The 19,709-nt window shown below is 45.6% G+C and overlaps 3 protein-coding genes across 19 annotated transcripts in view; all 3 read left to right on the forward strand.

Moving 5' to 3' along the window:
* The window catches only part of LOC124378344 (polymeric immunoglobulin receptor-like), a 90,302-nt gene extending 73,468 nt beyond the window's left edge, over positions 1-16,834 (forward strand). The window contains exons 12-18 of one of the 9 annotated variants that reach the window (XM_046837955.1): positions 3,409-3,714; positions 3,876-3,983; positions 4,058-4,108; positions 13,798-13,908; positions 14,425-14,471; positions 15,367-15,604; positions 16,788-16,834. In XM_046837955.1, the coding sequence (XP_046693911.1) occupies positions 3,409-3,714; positions 3,876-3,983; positions 4,058-4,108; positions 13,798-13,908; positions 14,425-14,471; positions 15,367-15,604; positions 16,788-16,819 (893 nt within the window). In that variant the 3' untranslated portion in view covers positions 16,820-16,834. Of the gene's footprint in view, positions 1-3,408; positions 3,715-3,875; positions 3,984-4,057; positions 4,109-13,797; positions 13,909-14,424; positions 14,472-15,366; positions 15,864-15,967; positions 16,003-16,386; positions 16,482-16,787 lie in introns of those variants that run through there. The other 8 variants (XM_046837953.1, XM_046837956.1, XR_006924207.1 and 5 more) reach the window with 8 other exon arrangements.
* The window catches only part of LOC124378402 (CMRF35-like molecule 5), a 129,226-nt gene that overhangs the window by 102,820 nt on the left and 6,697 nt on the right, over positions 1-19,709 (forward strand). The window lies entirely within an intron of this gene.
* The window catches only part of LOC124378409 (CMRF35-like molecule 5), a 36,630-nt gene that overhangs the window by 5,712 nt on the left and 11,209 nt on the right, over positions 1-19,709 (forward strand). For 2 of the 4 annotated variants that reach the window (XM_046838100.1, XM_046838101.1), the window contains exon 1: positions 18,158-18,300. The exons of 1 other annotated variant lie outside the window; for it this stretch is intronic. Coding sequence is in view for 1 of the 3 variants with exons in the window: in XM_046838104.1 (XP_046694060.1) it covers positions 2,893-2,932 (40 nt within the window). In the remaining 2 variants the exon portion in view is untranslated. Of the gene's footprint in view, positions 1-2,485; positions 2,933-18,157; positions 18,301-19,709 lie in introns of those variants that run through there. One more of the 4 variants, XM_046838104.1, reaches the window with a different exon arrangement.

Genomic DNA, 19,709 nt, shown 5'->3' on the forward strand with positions numbered 1-19,709 from the left:
CTCAACTTCATCACATATCACAAGTCCATCAGTGGATTCTAAAACTCTTCCAGCTACAGGTAAAAACGTTTTATCTAAGCTTTTCTTTGCTATATTTCTGTCATGTCATTCATCATATCTCATATTTTTCAGTTACTCCATTAAACACAGTTCAAAACCAAACCACCGCTCCCTCAAAAAAATGGTACGTAGACCTGCATCTACACTGTAAAGGACCACCAACACTCATGTTTTCACTCTCTGTAAATTAGACTTGCATGAGAATGACATTGCATCAGCATGTACATCACATCACTGTTCTGCTCAGCACTCCGCACACTAAAAATAAAACAAAGATAAAGCTTCATATCCATGATGTTTTGGTGACCCACTCAGTTCTCACATGAAGGCTGCAGTTCTGTTTAATAGCGAGTACACATTTTGCGAATTGCTTCACATTTCTAATGGTTCCACCTGAAACATGGCCATTTTTACATATAGTTTGAATGTTTATGATCCTGTAAATGTTTGTCCTGTACAGATGTTCCAGGTTTTGCTACCCACCTCCTGATCAGTACAGGTGCAGTCGTGTTCACTGTTGCTGTAATTATAGCAGTCTACTGCAAAAGAAAATGTCGAGGTAAAAACCACTTGATATTTTTGTTACCTCATGATGACCTGCTTTAAATACACATACAGCCACATGTTTTATATCTAATCAAAAGAGGCGATGACACCCAATTGATTTCTTTTTAACCTAAATGAAGGATTACTGATATAATTTGTGTGAACACAAAGCTGGAATAAACTCTGAGTTTCCTTTAAAATGCAAAACACAGCCTAACATTGTTTCCTTCTCATTCCACTGCAGGACCCGTAACATCTTCAAAGGAGGTACCCACCAATGATTTGCTTCTGATATTACTTTCAGAAACATTTCACTTACACACGTTTTATTTGAGTTTTGTTTTCCATTTCAGACAAGTGATGTTCATGAAAATTACCTAAATTTCAAACATCTGCAAGCAAAAGCATGCAAGAGTCCAGACTCTACCACCGACCAATCAAACTATCAGAATTCAACCTCTACTGATATCCAATCAAATCCAGTCTATCAGAATCTGTCCTTCCATTATAAAAAATAAGATTGAAATGCTGTAGCAGTGTTTATTGGTTCCCCAGCAGACATGTTGCCAGGCCTGTGGGTTAAACACTTGCTGTAGATTTTTTTTTTTAATGTCTGTTTTTAAATTAAAATGTTACTTGATGTAATCTCCAATACATCAACCAACATATAATGGCAAATCTGCATGTAATAATGCTGTACCTTCAATAATATATATATATTTTTAATTTTTTTTTTTGTAAATCAACTTTTTGTTCTTTTAATTCATCTTGTCTTTAAATTACTAACATCACATTATTTATATGTAATATGCCAATAAGAACATTGAGACCTCAGCTTCCAGGTTGTTCTACCATCTTCCTCAGTGTTACTGCCCCCTTCAGGCAAGCAGCAAGAATATGATGGATGTTAATTATCCGGCTCATTAATTCCTCTTGCATGATATCAGGCTTCTATTTAAAGCACAAACCATTAAAGTCATCAGCAAAACCCCTGGTTTTGGTCTTAGCATCCTGAGATTGCCTTCTACCTTTCCTTTGCAATCCTTCAGTAGAAAAGGAGACATATATACATCATACACTTTTTACACCTTCCATCAACACAGCAGGGGTCTGAACAATGTGCTCTGGTTCCCATTACTATAGCATTAGTAAAGGGGGGTGAGGCCCCGTAGTAGTGACGGTTTAAGCCAGACAATCACTGTCTACACTTAACTCAAAACTCTATCCATGTGTGTAACAAGTCACAGTTTCTGTTCAAATGTAAGTGGTGTATTATACAAAATAAAACACAGTATTACCAGATGCCCCCAAAACACATACAGTCCTTCCTGCTATGTAAATTGTCCCAGCTAGAAGTATGTACAATAATTACTGTCTTTACTGGGGCACCTTCACCAGACCAGTATTCCCAAGTAAATCCTTGGGTAAGATCCTCCATATACAACATGAAAAGGAATCATATTTCCACGTTGTAATTCCACAACAAAATGTATCTTCTTGTCCTTCCAATTTTGTTATAGACCAAAAGTATTGCTCCGAAGACATGCATGTGGATTCTTTGAGTCAAACTCAGACCAGGGACTTTTCTGCAGGAATCATAATAATGGCAGATGGAACAGAGCTCCATGGCCATGGAGCCTGTGAGCTGCTCTTGTCTGGTCTATATGTGTTTTCCTGCACCTGTTTGGAAATGATCTAGGAAACATTCTGAATGTTACATGACTGTGTGAATGAATTATGCTCAGTGTAGCGTCATGATATCTACAATCCTGTCAAAATCCTCCTCTGTCTGCCTTGTGTTTGTAGATTATATTCGGAGAACACTGCAGTGTTTTGTTCCTGGTTTACACTTGTCCACTAGAGGGCAGTACTATTGCAACTAAATTATTATATTTAGCAGTGCCAGGTAGCTGCTCATGAATGGTGTCTGGTGATACACCTGAGCGTGAGACACACTCATGAACACTCCACTTAATCCTGGAGTAAATCTAGTTCACTCAAATAACACAAACATTGCTTTTACATGAATAAAAACGACTTTGTACACGAACTCCCCACCAACACAAAGCACATTTGAGATTACAGTTCACACTGCAGTGCAGCATTTCTCATAGGCACTTCCTGGGTGGTTTCCTATCACAAAAAGTGGAAGTGGACATGAGGTCATTTATGCCTTTAGCACACAAATACACACTGTACAGTCACCAAAAACAGAGTGAGTGAAGAAGTGGAAGAAAACGAACAAAGCATTTCTTTATTCGTTCTGAGAAGGAGCTTTCACTTAAAATGAAAATCTTTCTTCTTTTCACCTTCTGCCTGATTGCAGGTAAGTAAAAGCACATTATCATCAGCATCAACATTAAAGCTTTGCATTGATGGACGTTTATTGCTCGATAGATCTTTTATCAGTTCAGCTGAGGCTTCCTGTTTACCACAAAAACACTTTTAGTAACCTACGCATGCCAACATCTACACATCTTAACTTGTGAAATAAATTGTAAAGCATTTTTTTAATATAATACCTGAAAAGATTGTGTTTAATGGTCACTGTTAATGGTTTCTTGTGGTTAAACACAAAATGTGCAGCGAGAAGAAAACCCATGTTTAATAAGATCTATGATTTATATTATTATTCTGTGCGTATGCAATTTAATCTTCTGTACCTGCCTTTTGTTTCATTTGTCACAATGTTTGCACTAAAATATGTCTTAATACTGAGCTTATATGTTGCACAATTATCCTGGATCTTATTTCATTCCACTGTATTTCATTCTCCAGCTGGATCTGATGATGTAACTACAGTAACTGGATACAGAGGAAGATCAGTTCAGATTAAATGTCACTATGAATCTGGATATGAAAAGAACAACAAGTATCTCTGCAGAGGTGAATGTCCCCATTGGCCTGCAAACAAAGACATTCCTGTTCAGTCTGGATCTCCTTCTGAAGACACCAGATTCTCTCTGTATGACGACACTACACCCAAAATCTTCACCATCACCATCACTGATCTGAGAGCAAAGGATGCAAACACTTACTGGTGTGGGATACAGCGGACTGGGCCATTTAGAGATATTTACACAGAGCTTAAACTGCTGGTTAAAACGGGTGAGTGTTTCACATAGGAGTCTAAAATAATATATTAATAATTCATCACCATGTACAATGTTTCAGGTTTAAGAACTTTGATTAATAACCAGTTCATGGATCTTTAACCTGACAAATTTGAACTGTATGGGATTTAAAAATGGATTGTTTCTATCTTCCAGATGATTCTGCTAACAGTACTGCTTCACCCATCACACGCTTCACTTCAACAAGTCTATCAGTGCATGCTGAGATCACACATACATCATCATCATCAACAATAACAGCAGGTACGGACTTTTTGCCTGACCTCCTCTTTATCACATTTCTCCCACATCATTCATGTCTCCCTTTTTTATTTCAGCTAATTTGCTAAATGATGCTAAAGACCCAACCATCGCTTCTGTACCTCAGAGTATGTATGAAAATAATCAGTGTATTTAATCCTTTATATAAATTCTTCTACATGACACGTAGAACACGGAGCAAAACGCTACATGAGAGACGACTTCAGCTGTGGTGATGGTGGTAAATATTTAAAGTATAATTCTACATCCTGTGGTTTAGCGATGGACAGGAAGTGACCTAAGCTTTTATTCTCAACACACTCACAATACCCACAATTTTAACCACTGCATTTTACACTGCAGACTGTATTTGTGCCAAATAAAGAGAAATTAGATAAATAATATCAAGAATTTTCCCATATTGGGACTGTACACATGCAGGATCTCTTCTACTTCCACATATGAACTCATCCAGAACCACTTCCAGTTATTTCATTTATACTGCTGAGCAGTTGAGGGTTAAGGATCTGGTTTAAGGGCCATGCAGTGGCAGATTAATGGAGCTGGGATCTAAACATGACCTTCCGAATCAGAAGTCCAACAATCCAGTACGCCACCACTTTCAGTTTAAATCTATATTGGGTGCATTTGCACTTCCTTTACTGTGGTTTGTCTGTGCAGGTGTGAACGTTTCTGTGTCTGGTTTGAAAACTATTTTTTAGATAGATAAATAGATGGATGGATGGATGGATGGATGGATGGATGGATGGATGGATGGATGGATGGATGGATGGGCAATAACTCAGGGTTTAGTTCAATGTTTTCCACCTCAGTTTGGTCTAAAAATACTAATTAAAATGTAACTTCTTGGGTTTTGCATATTGGGTAATTACATGGATTCTTTGTTTTATTTATGGTTTAATTTAGTAACATAATTACCACATGTTGGTTTTGATCTTCTGCTCCCATGGAGACATTTTTAGAGGCTCAGCTTCTAATAGACAAGAAATTCGAACTGATGATCAAAAGAGAAAATCACATGTTTTTTGGCAGCTTAACGCAATACCATGTTATAAAAAAGACAATTCAGTTCTTCAGTCAGCTCTGTTTCCTCATTCAGGCCTGTAGTCTATTTACAGACACATGAACACAATCCACTGTCTGAAGGCCACAACAACAACATCGTCTCAAGGTTACGAACGTAACCCTAGTTCCCCGAGGGAACGAGACGCTGCGTCAAAACGCTATGGGAACGCCCCTGCGTGACCACGCTCTGAACCACGTGTGAAATCTAGCCAATAGGCAAGCCGTGACGTCATAGACAGTCAAGTCAAGTCAAGAAGCTTTTATTGTCATTTCAACCATATATAGCTGATGCAGTATACAGTGAAATGAGACAACGTTTCTCCTGAACCCAGGTGCTACATAAAACAACATAAAAACAACAGTCACAGTACAGAAGAACACAGGGCCAGGAACTAAGATCCTCGCCACATAAAGTGCATGTGTGCAACTGGTGCAAACAGTGCAAAAGACAACACAAGACAGTGCAAAAGACAACACAAGACAGTGCAGAACAATACAAAATACACAAAATATAAAAATAAAAGCAGCAGTAGCTCCGCCAGTAAAACTTGTCGTGACAGGATAAGGTGCACAGTAGCAGAAATGTAAACAAATATAAACAGAATTTTGCAATCCTATAATAGTGTAAAAAATATGGTAGCAGCAATCAAGATAAAGTGAACAGTGACCAATGGATTCACAGAATAATGTGCAAATAGAGCAAGTTCGGAGATCAGCAACAAACGGCATGTAAACATTATGCTATAATGAGAGGTGTGAATGGTGCTGAGACCTGGGTGTGTGAAGTGTATGTGTGTTGAGTCCGGTTGTGCACAGTCACTCAGTTGTGTGTAAGTGTGTGTGTGTGTGTGTGTGTGTGAGAGAGAGTTCAGTCCAGATGTTTGTTCAGGAGCCTGACGGTTTATGGAAAAACTGTTACACAGTCTTGTTGTGGCGGCCCGAATGCTTCGGAACCGTTTTCCTGATGGTAGGAGGGTGAAGTATGTGTGTGATGGTGTGTGTGGTCGTCCACAATGCTGTTTGCTTTATGGATGCAGTGTGTGGTGTAAATGTCCATGATAGAGGGGAGAGAGACTCCGATGATCTTCTCAGCTGTCCTCACTATCCTCTGTAGGGTCTTGCGATCCGAGACGGTGCAATTCCCAAACCAGGCAGTGATGCAGCTGCTCACGATGCTCTCGATGGTCCCTCTATAGAACATGGTCAGGATGGGGGAGGAGATGGGCTTTCCTCAGCCTTCTCAGGAAGTAGAGACGCTGCTGGGCTTTCTTGGTGATGGAGCTGGTGTTAAGTGACCAGGTGAGGTTATCCGCCAGATGAACACCAAGGAATTTGGTGCTCTTGACGATCTCCACTGAAGATCCATCGATGAACAGTGGAGAATGGTCACTCTGTGCTCTTCTGAAGTCAACAACCATCTCTTTGGTTTTGTCCACGTTCAGAGACAGGTTGTTGGCTCCACACCAGGCTGTTAGCCGTTGCACCTCCTCTCTGTATGCTGACTCGTCGTTCTTGCTGATTAGACCCACCACGGTCGTGTCATCAGCAAACTTGATGATATGATTCGAGCTGTGCATTGGAGCACAGTCGTGAGTCAGCAGAGTGAACAGCAGTGGACTGAGCACACAGCCCTGAGGGGCCCCAGTGCTCAGTGTGGTGGTGCTGGAGATGCTGTTCCCGATCCGGACTGACTGAGGTCTCGGTCAGGAAGTCCAGGATCCAGTTGCAGAGAGGTGTTCAGGCCCAGTAGGCTCAGCTTCTCGATCAGGTGCTGGGGAATGATTGTGTTGAATGCTGAACTGAAGTCTATGAACAGCATCCTTACATAAGAGTCCTTGTTATCCAGATGGGTGAGGGCCAGATGGAGGGTTGTGGAGATGGCATCGTCCGTGGAGCGGTTTGGACGATACGCAAACTGCATGGGGTCCAGTGCGGGTGGGAGCTGGGTCTTTATGTGCCTCATGACAAGCCTCTCGAAGCACTTCATCATGATGGGTGTGAGTGCAACGGACGATAGTCATTGAGGCAGGACACAGAAGACTTCTTCGCACAGGAATGATGGTCGTCATCTTGAGGCACGAAGGAACAGTGGCGCTGCTCAGGAGATGTTGAAGATGTCAGTGAAGACATCTGCTAGTTGTTCTGCACATTCCTGAGCACTCTGCCAGGAATGTTGTCTGGTCCAGCAGACTTCCGTGGGTTAACTCTGCATAGAGTTTTCCTCACTTCAGCTGTGGTTAGACAGAGCACCTGGTCACTGGGAGGAGGGATTGTCTTCCTCGCCACCACGTTGTTCTGCACCTCGAACCGGGCGTAGAAGTCATTCAGCGCATCTGGAAGGGAGGCGTCACGGTCACAAGCAGGTGATGTGGTCTTGTAATTCGTGATCGCCTGGATGCCCTGCCACATGCGCCGGGTGTCTCCGCTGTCCTGGAAGTGGCCATGGATTCTCTTGGCGTGTGCGCCGCCTCTCTGATAGCACGGGACAGTTTGGCCCTTGCTGTTTTTAAGGCCGTCTTGTCCCCTGCTCTGAAGGCAGAGTCTCTTGTTTTTAGCAGCGCACGAACCTTGGCGGTCATCCATGGCTTCTGGTTGGAACGTATAGTGATGGTCCTGGAGGTAGTCACGTCGTCAATGCACTTGCCGATGTAACTGGTCACTGTTGACGTGTACTCCTCCAAGTTGATGAAATCGCCATTGGTTGCAGCTTCCCTGAACATGTCCCAGTCAGTGCATTCAAAACAGTCCTGGAGAGCAGACATGGATCCTGCTGGCCAGGTTCTCACTTGTTTTGAGCTGGTCTTGAACGCCTGCTGAGTGGTCTGTATGCTGGGATCAGCATAACAGAGATGTGGTCTGAGTACCCGAGGTGGGGGCGGGGCTTCGCCCGGTATGCGCCCCGGATGTTTGTGTAAACAACATCCAGCGTGTTTTCTCCTCTGGTTGCAAAGTCCACATTCTGATAGAATTTGGGAAGCACAGTCCTGAGATTTGCATGATTAAAATCTCCGGCGACTATAAACAGTCCGTCAGGGTGTGTGTTTTGAAGTTCGCTAATGGTCCCAGAGCACGCTGAGCGCTTCCTTAGCATTAGCGCTAGGTGGTATGTACACTCCGAGCACAATAGCGGTGGTGAATTCGGGTAAATAAAAGGTCTACATCTCACAACAATAAACTCCAGCAGCGATGAGCAGTAGGTAGAAACAAGCACAGAGTTCTTACACCATTCCGTGTTGATGTAAACACACAGACCGCCGCCTTGAGTCTTACCGCACAGAGCTGCATTTCTGTCGGCACGAAACGCAGCTAGCCCGTCCAGCTGGATGGCGGCGTCCGAACTCTGTCGCTCAGCCACGTCTCAGTAAACACAAAACGCAGCAGTGTCTGTACTCACGCCGAGTAGCTTGTTGGAGTCTGATGTAGTCTAATTTATTGTCCAGGAGCAGACATTTGCCAGCAGTAGTGATGGTAGAGCGGGCCGGCTAGGGTTTGCTTTTAGCCTAGCATTAGCACCCGCCGCTTCCGCTTTCTGCTTCCTTGCGCAACGCTTCGATTCCCCTCCTCCGTCCGTCCTCCGCAGGCGATGCCGAGGTCTGGAGGCCTGGTTCTCGAGCACGCCGAGGTCGCGTAGCTTCTGCCGCAGGTCGTCATTTATGGTGTTGTTTGGGTTGTTTCTGAGTTCTATCAATGTTACGAGACCAGGCGACGTCGCGTAAACCAGGAAGCTACAAGATGGCTGTGCGGTGGTAGCGACATTAGCTTCTGCAAAGAGAGAAGGTAAGCGCCGCAGGGATGCAGGGAGTGTGGCGGAGGCGCGGCGTCTCGTTCCTCGGGGAACTAGGGTTACGTCAGAACCTTGAGACGCCCCTTCAGGAACTCGAGCTGCGCCGAAACGCTATGGGAACGAGTGTCCAATCACGCCACACTGACCAGACCCTGCCAAAGAGTGAGGGCCTCGGCACCAGCACGTAGGACAGAGGAGCCCGGGGTGGCTCTGAGGTCGAGGCCATAGAACCTGACAAAGGCCAGCGGGTGGACCAACCCGCAGCGTCACAGACGCCCCGGAGTGACACTCATGTGCACCCGGCCGCAGAGGCCGCCACACTCCGGCGGGGCGAGCCCTGACCTCGATCGGGCGGGGACCAGGACTCGCAGCCGAACAACTGCACCAACCACCCCAAGGACTCGTCCTGTGGAGATAAGCACCCAGTGCTCGCACTGGACACAGCCGGTCTCGTAACCCCTGGTCGGGGCTATAATAGAGGAGGGCAGAATGCCTGTAACACGACACATCGTGTGGGAGCACCTGGCCCCGTGTAAGAACACTCTGGGCATGCCAGGGGGCAACTCCAGGTGGGACGAGGCAACTGCCAAGTCCCAGACAGGCACTCCGAGTCGTGTCCCGGGCCACAGCCTCCGGCGCCGCGGAGGAAACGTGTCACCAATGGGACCTACCCAGCGAACACGGAAACCCTCAGGGTCGAAGGGTTAACCCTGCGGCAAACTGTACCTGCAAAAACACCAGAACTGAACCGACCGGGCAGTCATCTGGGTCCAAGTCATGGTGCTCACACCGTGACGCGAACAGTCGCCATCGTGCGGCATACAACCTCCTCATGGAGGGAGCTCTGGAGTGAGAGGGGCCTCTACTACCTCGGTAGAGAGAACAGCCGCTACAAACCGTGTCCCCTCAGGGGCCACAGGCTCCACAACACCGGGCAGGGGTGAACCAGGGTTCCGCCCGCCAACCAGGTGCTACCCGGAGGAGACAGACTCCCTACCGGCAAAACTTTCCCAGAACTCCCGAGAGCAGCGCAATCGGGGAAAGGCGTACAGGCGTAGCCTCGCCAAGACCGCCCCACGGCAGCCACTGTCTCGACAGGGCGCCTGCTCAGGCATCCAACCGTCCGGGATGTAACCGGCTCTAAATGAGAGGAGTTCGTCCGGGACCACAAGAGACCCCTCGCCCGTTGCTCGCAAGGGCGAGACCGGAGGTCCCCGGTGGACGATGTACGAGACCACCGCAGCATTGTCCGAGCGGACCAACACATAGCGATCTCTAAGGACTGGGAGAAAGAGTTGTAACTCCAACAACACTGCCAGCACCTCCCGGCAACCTATGTGCCACAAGAGGCGGGCGCTCCACAGACCCTGAGAGGAGTGGCCACTCATGACCGCTCCCCACCCCGTGATGGGCGCCCGTCGTTAGCGTTACGCGACGACAAGGAGTCCCTAAAACGGGGCCTCGGGACAGAACGTAAGGTTCTACCATGCAACCAAGGCTCGTGGGCACACCGTAAGACCTTGATGTGATGACACAGACTCCCTCAGGGGGAGAACCTACTGCCCCGGAGCCACCACTGGAGGGGCCACATGCGGACACTGCCGACATGAGACCCAGCAGCCTCTGGAACTGCCTCACAGTGACCAGGCGGCCTGCCCCTACCCTCCTGACTGCAGTGAGGATGACTACAAACCGGGCGGGAGACAACCGTGCCCGCAACTCGGCCGAGTCCCACACCACGCCGAGAAAGTGGCCCTCCGCGCTGGGAAAGTACACACAACCCGGCGTCCCAGACCGAACCCCAGTACCTTCATGCAGGCGGGAACAGCACCTCAATGCCAAACCGCCAGGTGGTCTAACGAGCCACCATCAACCAATCGTTGATATAATACAGAACGCGGATGCCCTGAAGCCGCAGCGGGTCAGTGCTGCGTTCACGCACTCTGTGAAGGCACGGGTGAGGCGCTAGGCCGCACGGAAGGACCGATATTGGTAAGCTCACCAAAGCAACCTCAGGAACCTCCCGTGCGCGGTGAAGGACGGCTGCATGGGAGCATGCAACCTCCAGATCTAGCGTATGACAAATCAGTCCTTGGACATGACCTGAGACACGACCTCTCTAAGCGAGAAACCTGAACCCGAGCCCCAAAAGTGAGTGGTTCAAGTAGCAGAGATCCAGAATGGGACGCAACCCACCGTCCTTCTTCGGAACAACGAAGCACGGGCCGTAGCAGCCTGACTCGCAAACTGAGAGGGGAACCACCTCGATGGCCCCTTTCCCCAGGAGTGTGCGCACTCCTGTTCCAGGACCAGGGTTTGCACGGGTCCCGCCAGGGCGGGACACACCCCGTCGAGCCGGGGAGGAGAAGATGCGAACCGAATTGCGCAACCCTTCTTCACAGTACGCAGGACCCCCGAGAGACTCCAGGCAGCCCTAAGACTGACAGAAAGTCTCCACAGGGAGAACCAACCCCTCGGGCTGGCCCCGACCCACTCAGAGCGGCTGGAGCGGTGCTCTGCAGCCGACCACACCTCCTGAGAGGCGGCGGAACCCCCTGTCCGCAGCGATCATACGGGCGGAATACGGGGAGCAAACCGCTGGAGAAGCTGCGCCCTGAACACGACCCGTGGCAGGGCTAACAGACAGTCCTCCTGAACCCAAACGGCAGGAGCAGCGTACTGCGGCCGTTGAAGCCTCCTGAGGCGGCGGAACCCCCCGTCCGCAGCGATCATACGGGCGGAATACTGGGAGCAAACCGCTGGAGAAGCTGCGCCCTGAACACGACCCGTGGCAGGGCCAACAGACAGACCTCCTGAACCCGAGCGGCGGGAGCAGCGTGCTGCGGCCGTGAAGCCCCTGAGAGGCGGCGGATGACACCCATCCGCAACGAACTGTCGAGCGGAAATAAGGGAGTTAACCGCTAGAGGGAGGCAGCGTCCCGAACACCCTGTGGCAGGGCCGACAGACCGGCCTCCCGGCGGTGCCAGGGAGGGACGAGCACCGTAGCATGAGGTGCGCACCGCCCTCCAAAATGCAAGCCATCAGGCCTACGCACCATAGCCTGCTCACCAGAGGCGAGGACGACCTCAGGCCGCCCAGCCCTCCTCGGGCCTAGAGAGTCGCCAGGGGCCCCTAGGACCGCCCAGCGAGTCGGGTGGCAACACTCTCACCGGGCCATCTCGCTGTGCCTGGACGTACCAGGGCGCGGCTGCCGCTGAGCAGCTCCATCGGAGCAGCGAGGAACTACCACTGAAACGCCACCGCGGCCTCCTGAACCCGCCAGCAATCACCCTTACCCACAGCGTCACCAGGTCAGGCCAGGAGGGACACCATGACGCTCAGAAGGAAGCTCGCATCATCCCCCATAGCAGGCCAGCCTGGTATGCCTGCAACACACTCATCGTGTGGAAGCAACCTGTAGCCTGACCTGCCGCAGCGCCACCCACCAGAGCCAAGCGGCGCTTCGTAGGCAAACCGATAGCCGTCACAGACGCAACACTCGGGGAGAGATAGCTAGCTAGCATCTCCACCACAAGCGGCAACGTCCCGTAGCCGCGCCACGCAGATCCAATAACATTCGCGCACAGCGAAAGAACATCGGAAAAGCATGCGGCGTCCACGGGCCTCCCAGGACCCAGACACCTCGGTGCGCAGATCAGGGGAGGCGCTGAGGCTGTGACACAGTGCAGGAAACGCACAACCAGCTCACTGGCGCGCTGCTCCCGCCACACGACCGCCAAGCTAATCCAGCTCGGACCGGCCCGTGCCACGACCACAAGGAGCTCCATATACAGCACAGGCTGTGAGGAGTCCGCAGGCTCGCCAGCATCCACCAGCTCAACCTCCTCGGAGAGAGACATGTAATGCTGCGCCGCCCGCACCGGGAGAAGAAGCAGCCGCCAGGCATGCTTCCCCTAATTTCCCGAAATTTCATCCACCTCGGAGGAAGAAATACGGAGCACCGCGTCACACACACCGGGAAAGAACCGATACCAAACGAGCGCAATCCCCGGGGAACGGGAGCTCGGCTAGCAGCCGGGAGCGCATAGCCACACGGCTAAAGCTAACAGCCGATACCATCGAGCCAAAGCCTCGAGGAGAGCGCCACCTCGGAGAGCGCTCTGAAATTCTCCACCTCGGAGGAAGAATACGGAGCACCGCGAACGCACCGGGAAGAACCGTCACCAAACGAGCGCAATCCCGGGAACGGGAGCTCGGCTAGCAGCCGAGCGATAGCCACACGGCTAAATGCTAACAGCCGATACCATCGAGAGCCAAAGCCGCGAGGAAGAGCGCCACCTCGGAGAGCGCTCTGAAATTCTCCACCTCGGAGGAAGAATACGGAGCACCGCGTCACACGCACCGGAGAATGAACCGCCAAACGAGCGTAATCCCGGGAACGGGAGCTCGGCTCGCAGCCGGGAGCGCATAGCCGCACGGCTAAAATGCTAACAACCGATACCCTCGAGAGCCGACTAAGCACGCTCCTAAGCTAAGCAAACAACACATCGGCTGCGTGTCACCCCCCCCGAAATGAATCGGGGCAAGCAGGAGACACGCAGACAGAATTTTGCCTGCATATAAGCTCATGACTGCACAGATAACACACTCAAAGCGCTTACCTGAACTAGCAGAAGCTAATGTCGCTACCACCGCACAGCCATCTTGTAGCTTCCTGGTTTACGCGACGTCGCCTGTCTATGACGTCACGGCTTGCCTATTGGCTAGATTTCACACGTGGTTCAGAGCGTGGTCACGCAGGGGCGTTCCCATAGCGTTTCGACGCAGCGTCTCGTTCCTGAAGGGGAACTAGAATGTCACTTTCACTCACACACACACAAACACACACACACACACACACACACACACACACACACACTATTTTTCAGGTAAAATCAGAAGATGGTTTGAATGTGACTCTCATTATGATCGTGTTTTCCTTCCAGAATTTCCAACTTCTGCTTTCATCATTGCAGTATCTGTGCTCCTAGAGCTGCTTCTTATTGCCATTTTATTCACTTTCAGTGTACAGAGGAAAAAAAAGACGATGACACAAGGTACAGCAATCAATCACATTTTCACTTGTTATTTCAACTGTTATTGATAGTATGATAAATAAAATGCAGAAAATGATTGGTATAATATTTCAAATAAAATTACACTGTATGTAGAAATTTAATGTCCTGGGGAATGTGTACACATCATTTGACCTTTAAAAGAGATTAAATGATTTCTGTATAGATTTCTGACAAAAATCATGTCCCACCATTCTGCTGAATTAGCTGAATGAAACTATAAAACTATAAAAGGTTTCACCTCTGGTAACTAGTGAAATAAACAAGCAATCTAAAGTTGTTATCTAGTTAAGTAACATTGCTAGCTGCTCTGCTCTCCTAGAACCACAATGGACCACATGAAATTCGTAAGACAGAACAATTCCCCCTAGTGGACAGATGTGTACCTGCATGAGGTCATAAATAAAAAATCATTTTGTTTCTCATTTGTTTATATTTTAATAATATATATATAGTTATAATGTGTTGTTCATAAAATGTTATTTTCCCAATTCCTAGCCTCGTTTTCAGCCCTGTCTCCACACAGCTCCTCAGACATCTTTATGGTAAGTTGTTTCTCAAAAACTGTCTTTGCTTCAAACAAAACTACAGAAATAAATGTTTGCGGCCACATCTGATGTACTGCACTAAACCAGACATTACCATAAGCTGATCTGCTGATTACATTTCTATATAAACTGGGTGACTCGGTTCATATTAGACAGGAAGAGTGTTATTAGTGCCTGAACTGTAGACTGAAATCGAAAGGGAAGTGAGACTGAAGACGTCTGAGGCCTGATTCTCACATTACAGCAAATCTAAATGAACTAATGAAGCAAAGCAAGTGAGAACAGGAACAATACATTTAGGATTGGTACCTGGAACTAACCAGGAAACAAAACTTTGGGAAAAATAATCCAATGGCTTGTACACCAGTACAGAGGAAAGACTCAGGGAATGTTCTAGTTATTAAAATACTAATATCAGCTCATTTAGCATGAACCCAAGACTGACTGATTTAACAACCTTCAAGCAACTCTTACACAGTAATAGCTTCAGGTGCAGTTAGTTGGTACTAATTACTCAGAGACAGCTTTGTCTCCCTCTAGTGGCAAAGCTACTTCTAATTAACACACCCACACTGTCCACTTTATTAGGTGCAAAAAAATGGAAAATTAGGAAAAAATGAGATCACAGTGGGTTTAAGTGTGGAATTCTTGTTGGTACCAGATGAATTAGGTTTGGGTTTTTCACAAATGGCAGATGATCTGGGATTTTCACACACAACAATCTCTAGAGAATACACAGAATTGAGTGACAGTTCTGTAGAAGGAAATGTCTTGTGGATGGAAAATGGCCTTTAGAATTTCATCTGTTTTCCCTAAAACTCATTCATTAATAATTACATTTCTGTTTTAAGGACATGATTTGATTACAGTTTCTTATTCTACTTCTGATCAGGTTCCATGTCCTGTTTCTGAAAATGAGGAGGTTTCAAACAGTCTTTACTCTGCTGTACAACTTCCCTCAACCCCGTCTGAGATTTACTCCAACACTGGATTACCCACAATTCCCTCTGATCCTTCACCACCTGTTTATGCTGCAATAAAACACCCAGGACATCAGGACGTCTACTCCACAGCTCAGTTACCATCTGATTCATCAGTCAGTGCTGCTCAGTCATCAGATATAAAATCAGGTGAAAGTATAAAATACGCAACAGTGAGTTTTAACACCGGGAACATCTCATGTGATTATGAATCTGTTACCATCACTGAATGAGGCTAGTTAGAGTACATCATGTTGCTAAAAGTGTATAATTGTTGCCAATTAGCTGTTATGAGAGGAACACAACATCTGTGTCATGCTGTTACATAGAAATAATTAAATTTGGGGTGATAATAGTTGCATGCCATCATCACACAATCCTATCACTCAGTTTTTTATAGTAAACAGAAAGAAAAACAAAGTGAAAAAAATGTAAATAAGTTGCAATAAAAGATCCTTTGCACGAAAGCTTTAGATTGAATTTGAACCTTAATTTTGTCTTCTGTTTATGCAGAATTTCAGTATACAGTATAATCTGCTTAAGAGAAGTAAAGAGACTCAGTGTGCTTTTTGAGCATCGCACTCTCTCTCTTTACCACAAGATTTTGGAGGGTTTTCGTGGACATTTGTATTCATCAGCCACAAGGTTGTTAGTAAAGTCAGGCACTGATGTAGGTGAGGTGAGGAGGCCTGGGGTGCAGTCAGCATTCCAGTTAAATCCAAAGGTGTTCAGTAGGGTTGAGGTCAAAGATCTATAGCACATATAGCATCTATACCACTCAATTTTTCTCTCCAAGCCATGTAAAGCAGATCTTCATGGAGCTCACTTTGTGCACAGGGGCATTGCCATGCTGGAACAGATTTGGATTTCTAAGTTCAACTGAACAAAGTCTTAACATATAAAAGACGTCCTGTACAATTGTGTGCCTCCAGGTTCGTGGAAACAGTTTGGAGAAGATCAGATGTCCCAATACTTTGTTCTTATAAGAGTATGTTGTTGGTTTTATTCCTGATATACACTTTGTACTGTAGAGGGCAGTAGAGGCCTCAATCTCAGACCTTTACACACTGATGGGACAGTTGCAGGGTGAACAACACAGAAAAACATTTAAATGTAGAAAATAATATTATAAAGAATATAATAAAAATAATATTAAAACATTTTTAAACAAGATAATGATTTACACCAGGGGTCACCAACGTGGTGCCGCAAGGACCACATGAGTCGCCCTCAAGCCTTTTCTAAAAATATCTGTTTCCTACCTTGTTAAATCATTGTTAATAATTATTGTGAGAAATCATTAACATGTCTTCATAACAATGTCTTCACATAGATCAGGGGTGTCAAACTCACTGTCAAATGTGACCCGACGTAAAATTATATCTGGCCCGTGAGATGATTTTATAAAGATCTATTATTATTGTTATTAATGTCCCAGTGATATGAAGCGCTGATAAACACAAACTACAGATCCCATAATGCAGCGCTTTAGCTGCCTTACTGAACTCTAGACTACCTGAGAACATTCCAGCGTCAATCAAGCGGAGCTTCTGTTGATGTATTTAACTCTATTGTACAGTTATTGTGAAACAGCGCCTCACAGTGGCGAAGAGAAAAGTGGATTCTAAAAACAGAGCTTTTCAAAACCGATGGGATTCTGAGTAGATGTTTACTGACACTGCCGGTAAACACGTGTGTGTTATTAGTGCAGTGAATGTGGCTCTGAAACGGCGAATGTGGCTCTTTTAAAATCTAAGACGGAACTACGAGACAAAACATCAGTAGAAGCTGAAAAACCTGAATACAGAGCAGAAGATACAGAAAGTAGAAGAGTTAAAGAAGAATCTGACATTTCAGCAGATGTTTTTCACCAGAGCAAAATCACAAAGTGAAGCTGGTGTGAAAGCAGAGGAGAAATCAGAGGAACATCAGCCGGTTATTTACTGAGGGAGAGTTTCTGAAGAGCTGCATGATGAAGCTGTGAGACGTCTGGTGTTCCACAGGAGATATTTTTATGGAGAGCAAAATATTTTAAGTTATTTAAAGTTTAAGATTATTTATAAATTGGTATGAGAGCAAATAAATCTGATTGTTTTGATTTGTTGTTAATTTAACGTTTACTTAAAAGCACAATTTTTATTGATTTGTTCAGGGTTTTTTTGCAGCATGTTTATATTTCTAACTTGTATAGTTTGACAGGAGATATTTTTATGGATAGATATTTATTTGAAATTTAAGTTCATTTTATTCTGGAATAATATTCCTGTCTGTTTTTATTCATATTTATGTTTAAAAAAAACATTTAGTTTTAGTGTGTTCAATAAATGTTTCTCCTGTTCAGCCCGTGACCTAAAGTGTGCTTTGAGTTTTGGCCCATGTGAAATTGAGTTTGCCATAGATAAATATCATTAATTATTAATAATAACATATAATTAAAGGTAAATTGAGCAAATTTGTTATTTCAGAATTGTGTATCAAACTGGTAGCCCTTCACATTAGTCGGTACCCAAGAAGTAGCTCTCGATGTCAAAAAGGTTGGTGACCCCTGATTTACACTCACTAAAAAAAAAAGAGGTTTCACAGTTTTCAGAAAAATAAAGATTTCTTCATAACCTTCACATACAACATTTCACAAATGCACTTCCTGAGGAGTTTGCAAGTATATTTTTCTTTCACCAAAAGTGGAAGTGGGCGTCGCTTTTAACACACTCACACAGACACCACGCAGACAGAGACGGTGAGGAAGTGCAGGCTGTCCAACAAGATTCTTTTATACTATTCTCTAAAGTGGAGTTTCTGAGTCTTGAAGATCATGAAGATCCTCCTCACCTTCTGCCTGATTATCAGTAAGTCATTATTTATATTCATTTATAAATCATTTTCTGTTTCAGTCTCGTATTAAAACACTGGATTGATTGACAGTCAGCAAGTTGCTCAGATTAGACACGTGACCTACAGTCAGGAATCTACAATTTGACATTAAAGTGATTCTCTGTGAATCTGTGAACCATCTGAACAACAGTTTATAACAAAGGTTATTACTCCAAATACTATGTCCACATTTAGAAAAAATAATGGACTCTAAGGACTGTGCATCTGTTAGGACGAGGATTTTACTGTACATTTCTCTGATTATTGAAATCACTGCGATGAAACAAGTTCTGGAAGATCAGCTTTGTGGCCTGTAATCTCTCATATGTTTTTAAAGGAAAAAAGGTCTCTGATTCCATCTGAGCACAGATTTAAAAAGAGCCACTGTTTAAATGATTAAATGTTTTTTGTAAGTGAGGTCTTTCACAACCTCACAGAGTAACACAACTTTGTACCAGGGTGACAAATGAGGGTAAGAAGTTGGAGACTAGAGGAAGGACACTAATGTGCAAAACTCTGAGAAACCAAATCCACCAAATGCAGAAAAAAACATGAAAAATGAAACTGGAAGTGGAATTTTCGTGTCCAATTCAGAATTTCTTTTAAATACCAGTTACCACTTGTAAATGACAAACCATGAAATAAACGCCACTATTTAACAGACGGACTGCAGGTAATTCACCTTTAACTTTCACAAATATGTTGCAGTGCTCTCATTTATCTCCATATCTCCATTTATCAAGGTCATATTGCACCTTGTGGTGGGACACTTGTAGAGGCCTGAATGATGTTAATGCTGCCTTATGCTTGGTGGAAGAGTGTTTAATATCGGGGTTGCCAGATTGAGCTAGTTTAAACTGTCTAGCGTGTACAGATTCACTTGTATTGTAAGATTTACTGCGTAGACAGAAATGTAATGGCATCTGTGGAGTGAAGAAAGTCTGAACATCAGAAATGCTGTACATGTGAAATACTGGTTTTCCTGTGCAATGACTAAGAAAAAGACCTCAGCTTAGTTTCAGGTCTTTGAAGTTGTTTTTGAGATAAAAAGAGCCTTTATTTGACACATAAACACCAATCAGGCATGACATTATAACATTTTAAATGGTGAGGTGAAGAACACTGATGATCTTCATCATGGCACCTGTTAGTGTGTGGATTTATTTATTAGGCAGCAAGTGAACATTTTCCCTTCAAAGCTGATTTTAGAAAAATGCAGGAAAAATGGGCGTAAGGATTTGAGCGATTTTAACAAAATGTGTCGTCTAGATGACTGGGTCAAAGCATCTCCAACACTGCAGCTCTTGTGGGATGTACCTGGTCTGCAGTAGTCAGACTCTATCAAAAGTGCTCCAAGGAAGGAACAGTGGTGAACCGATGACAG

This window comes from Silurus meridionalis, chromosome 24, assembly GCF_014805685.1.
Source record: "Silurus meridionalis isolate SWU-2019-XX chromosome 24, ASM1480568v1, whole genome shotgun sequence".
Classification (NCBI taxonomy): domain Eukaryota; kingdom Metazoa; phylum Chordata; class Actinopteri; order Siluriformes; family Siluridae; genus Silurus; species Silurus meridionalis.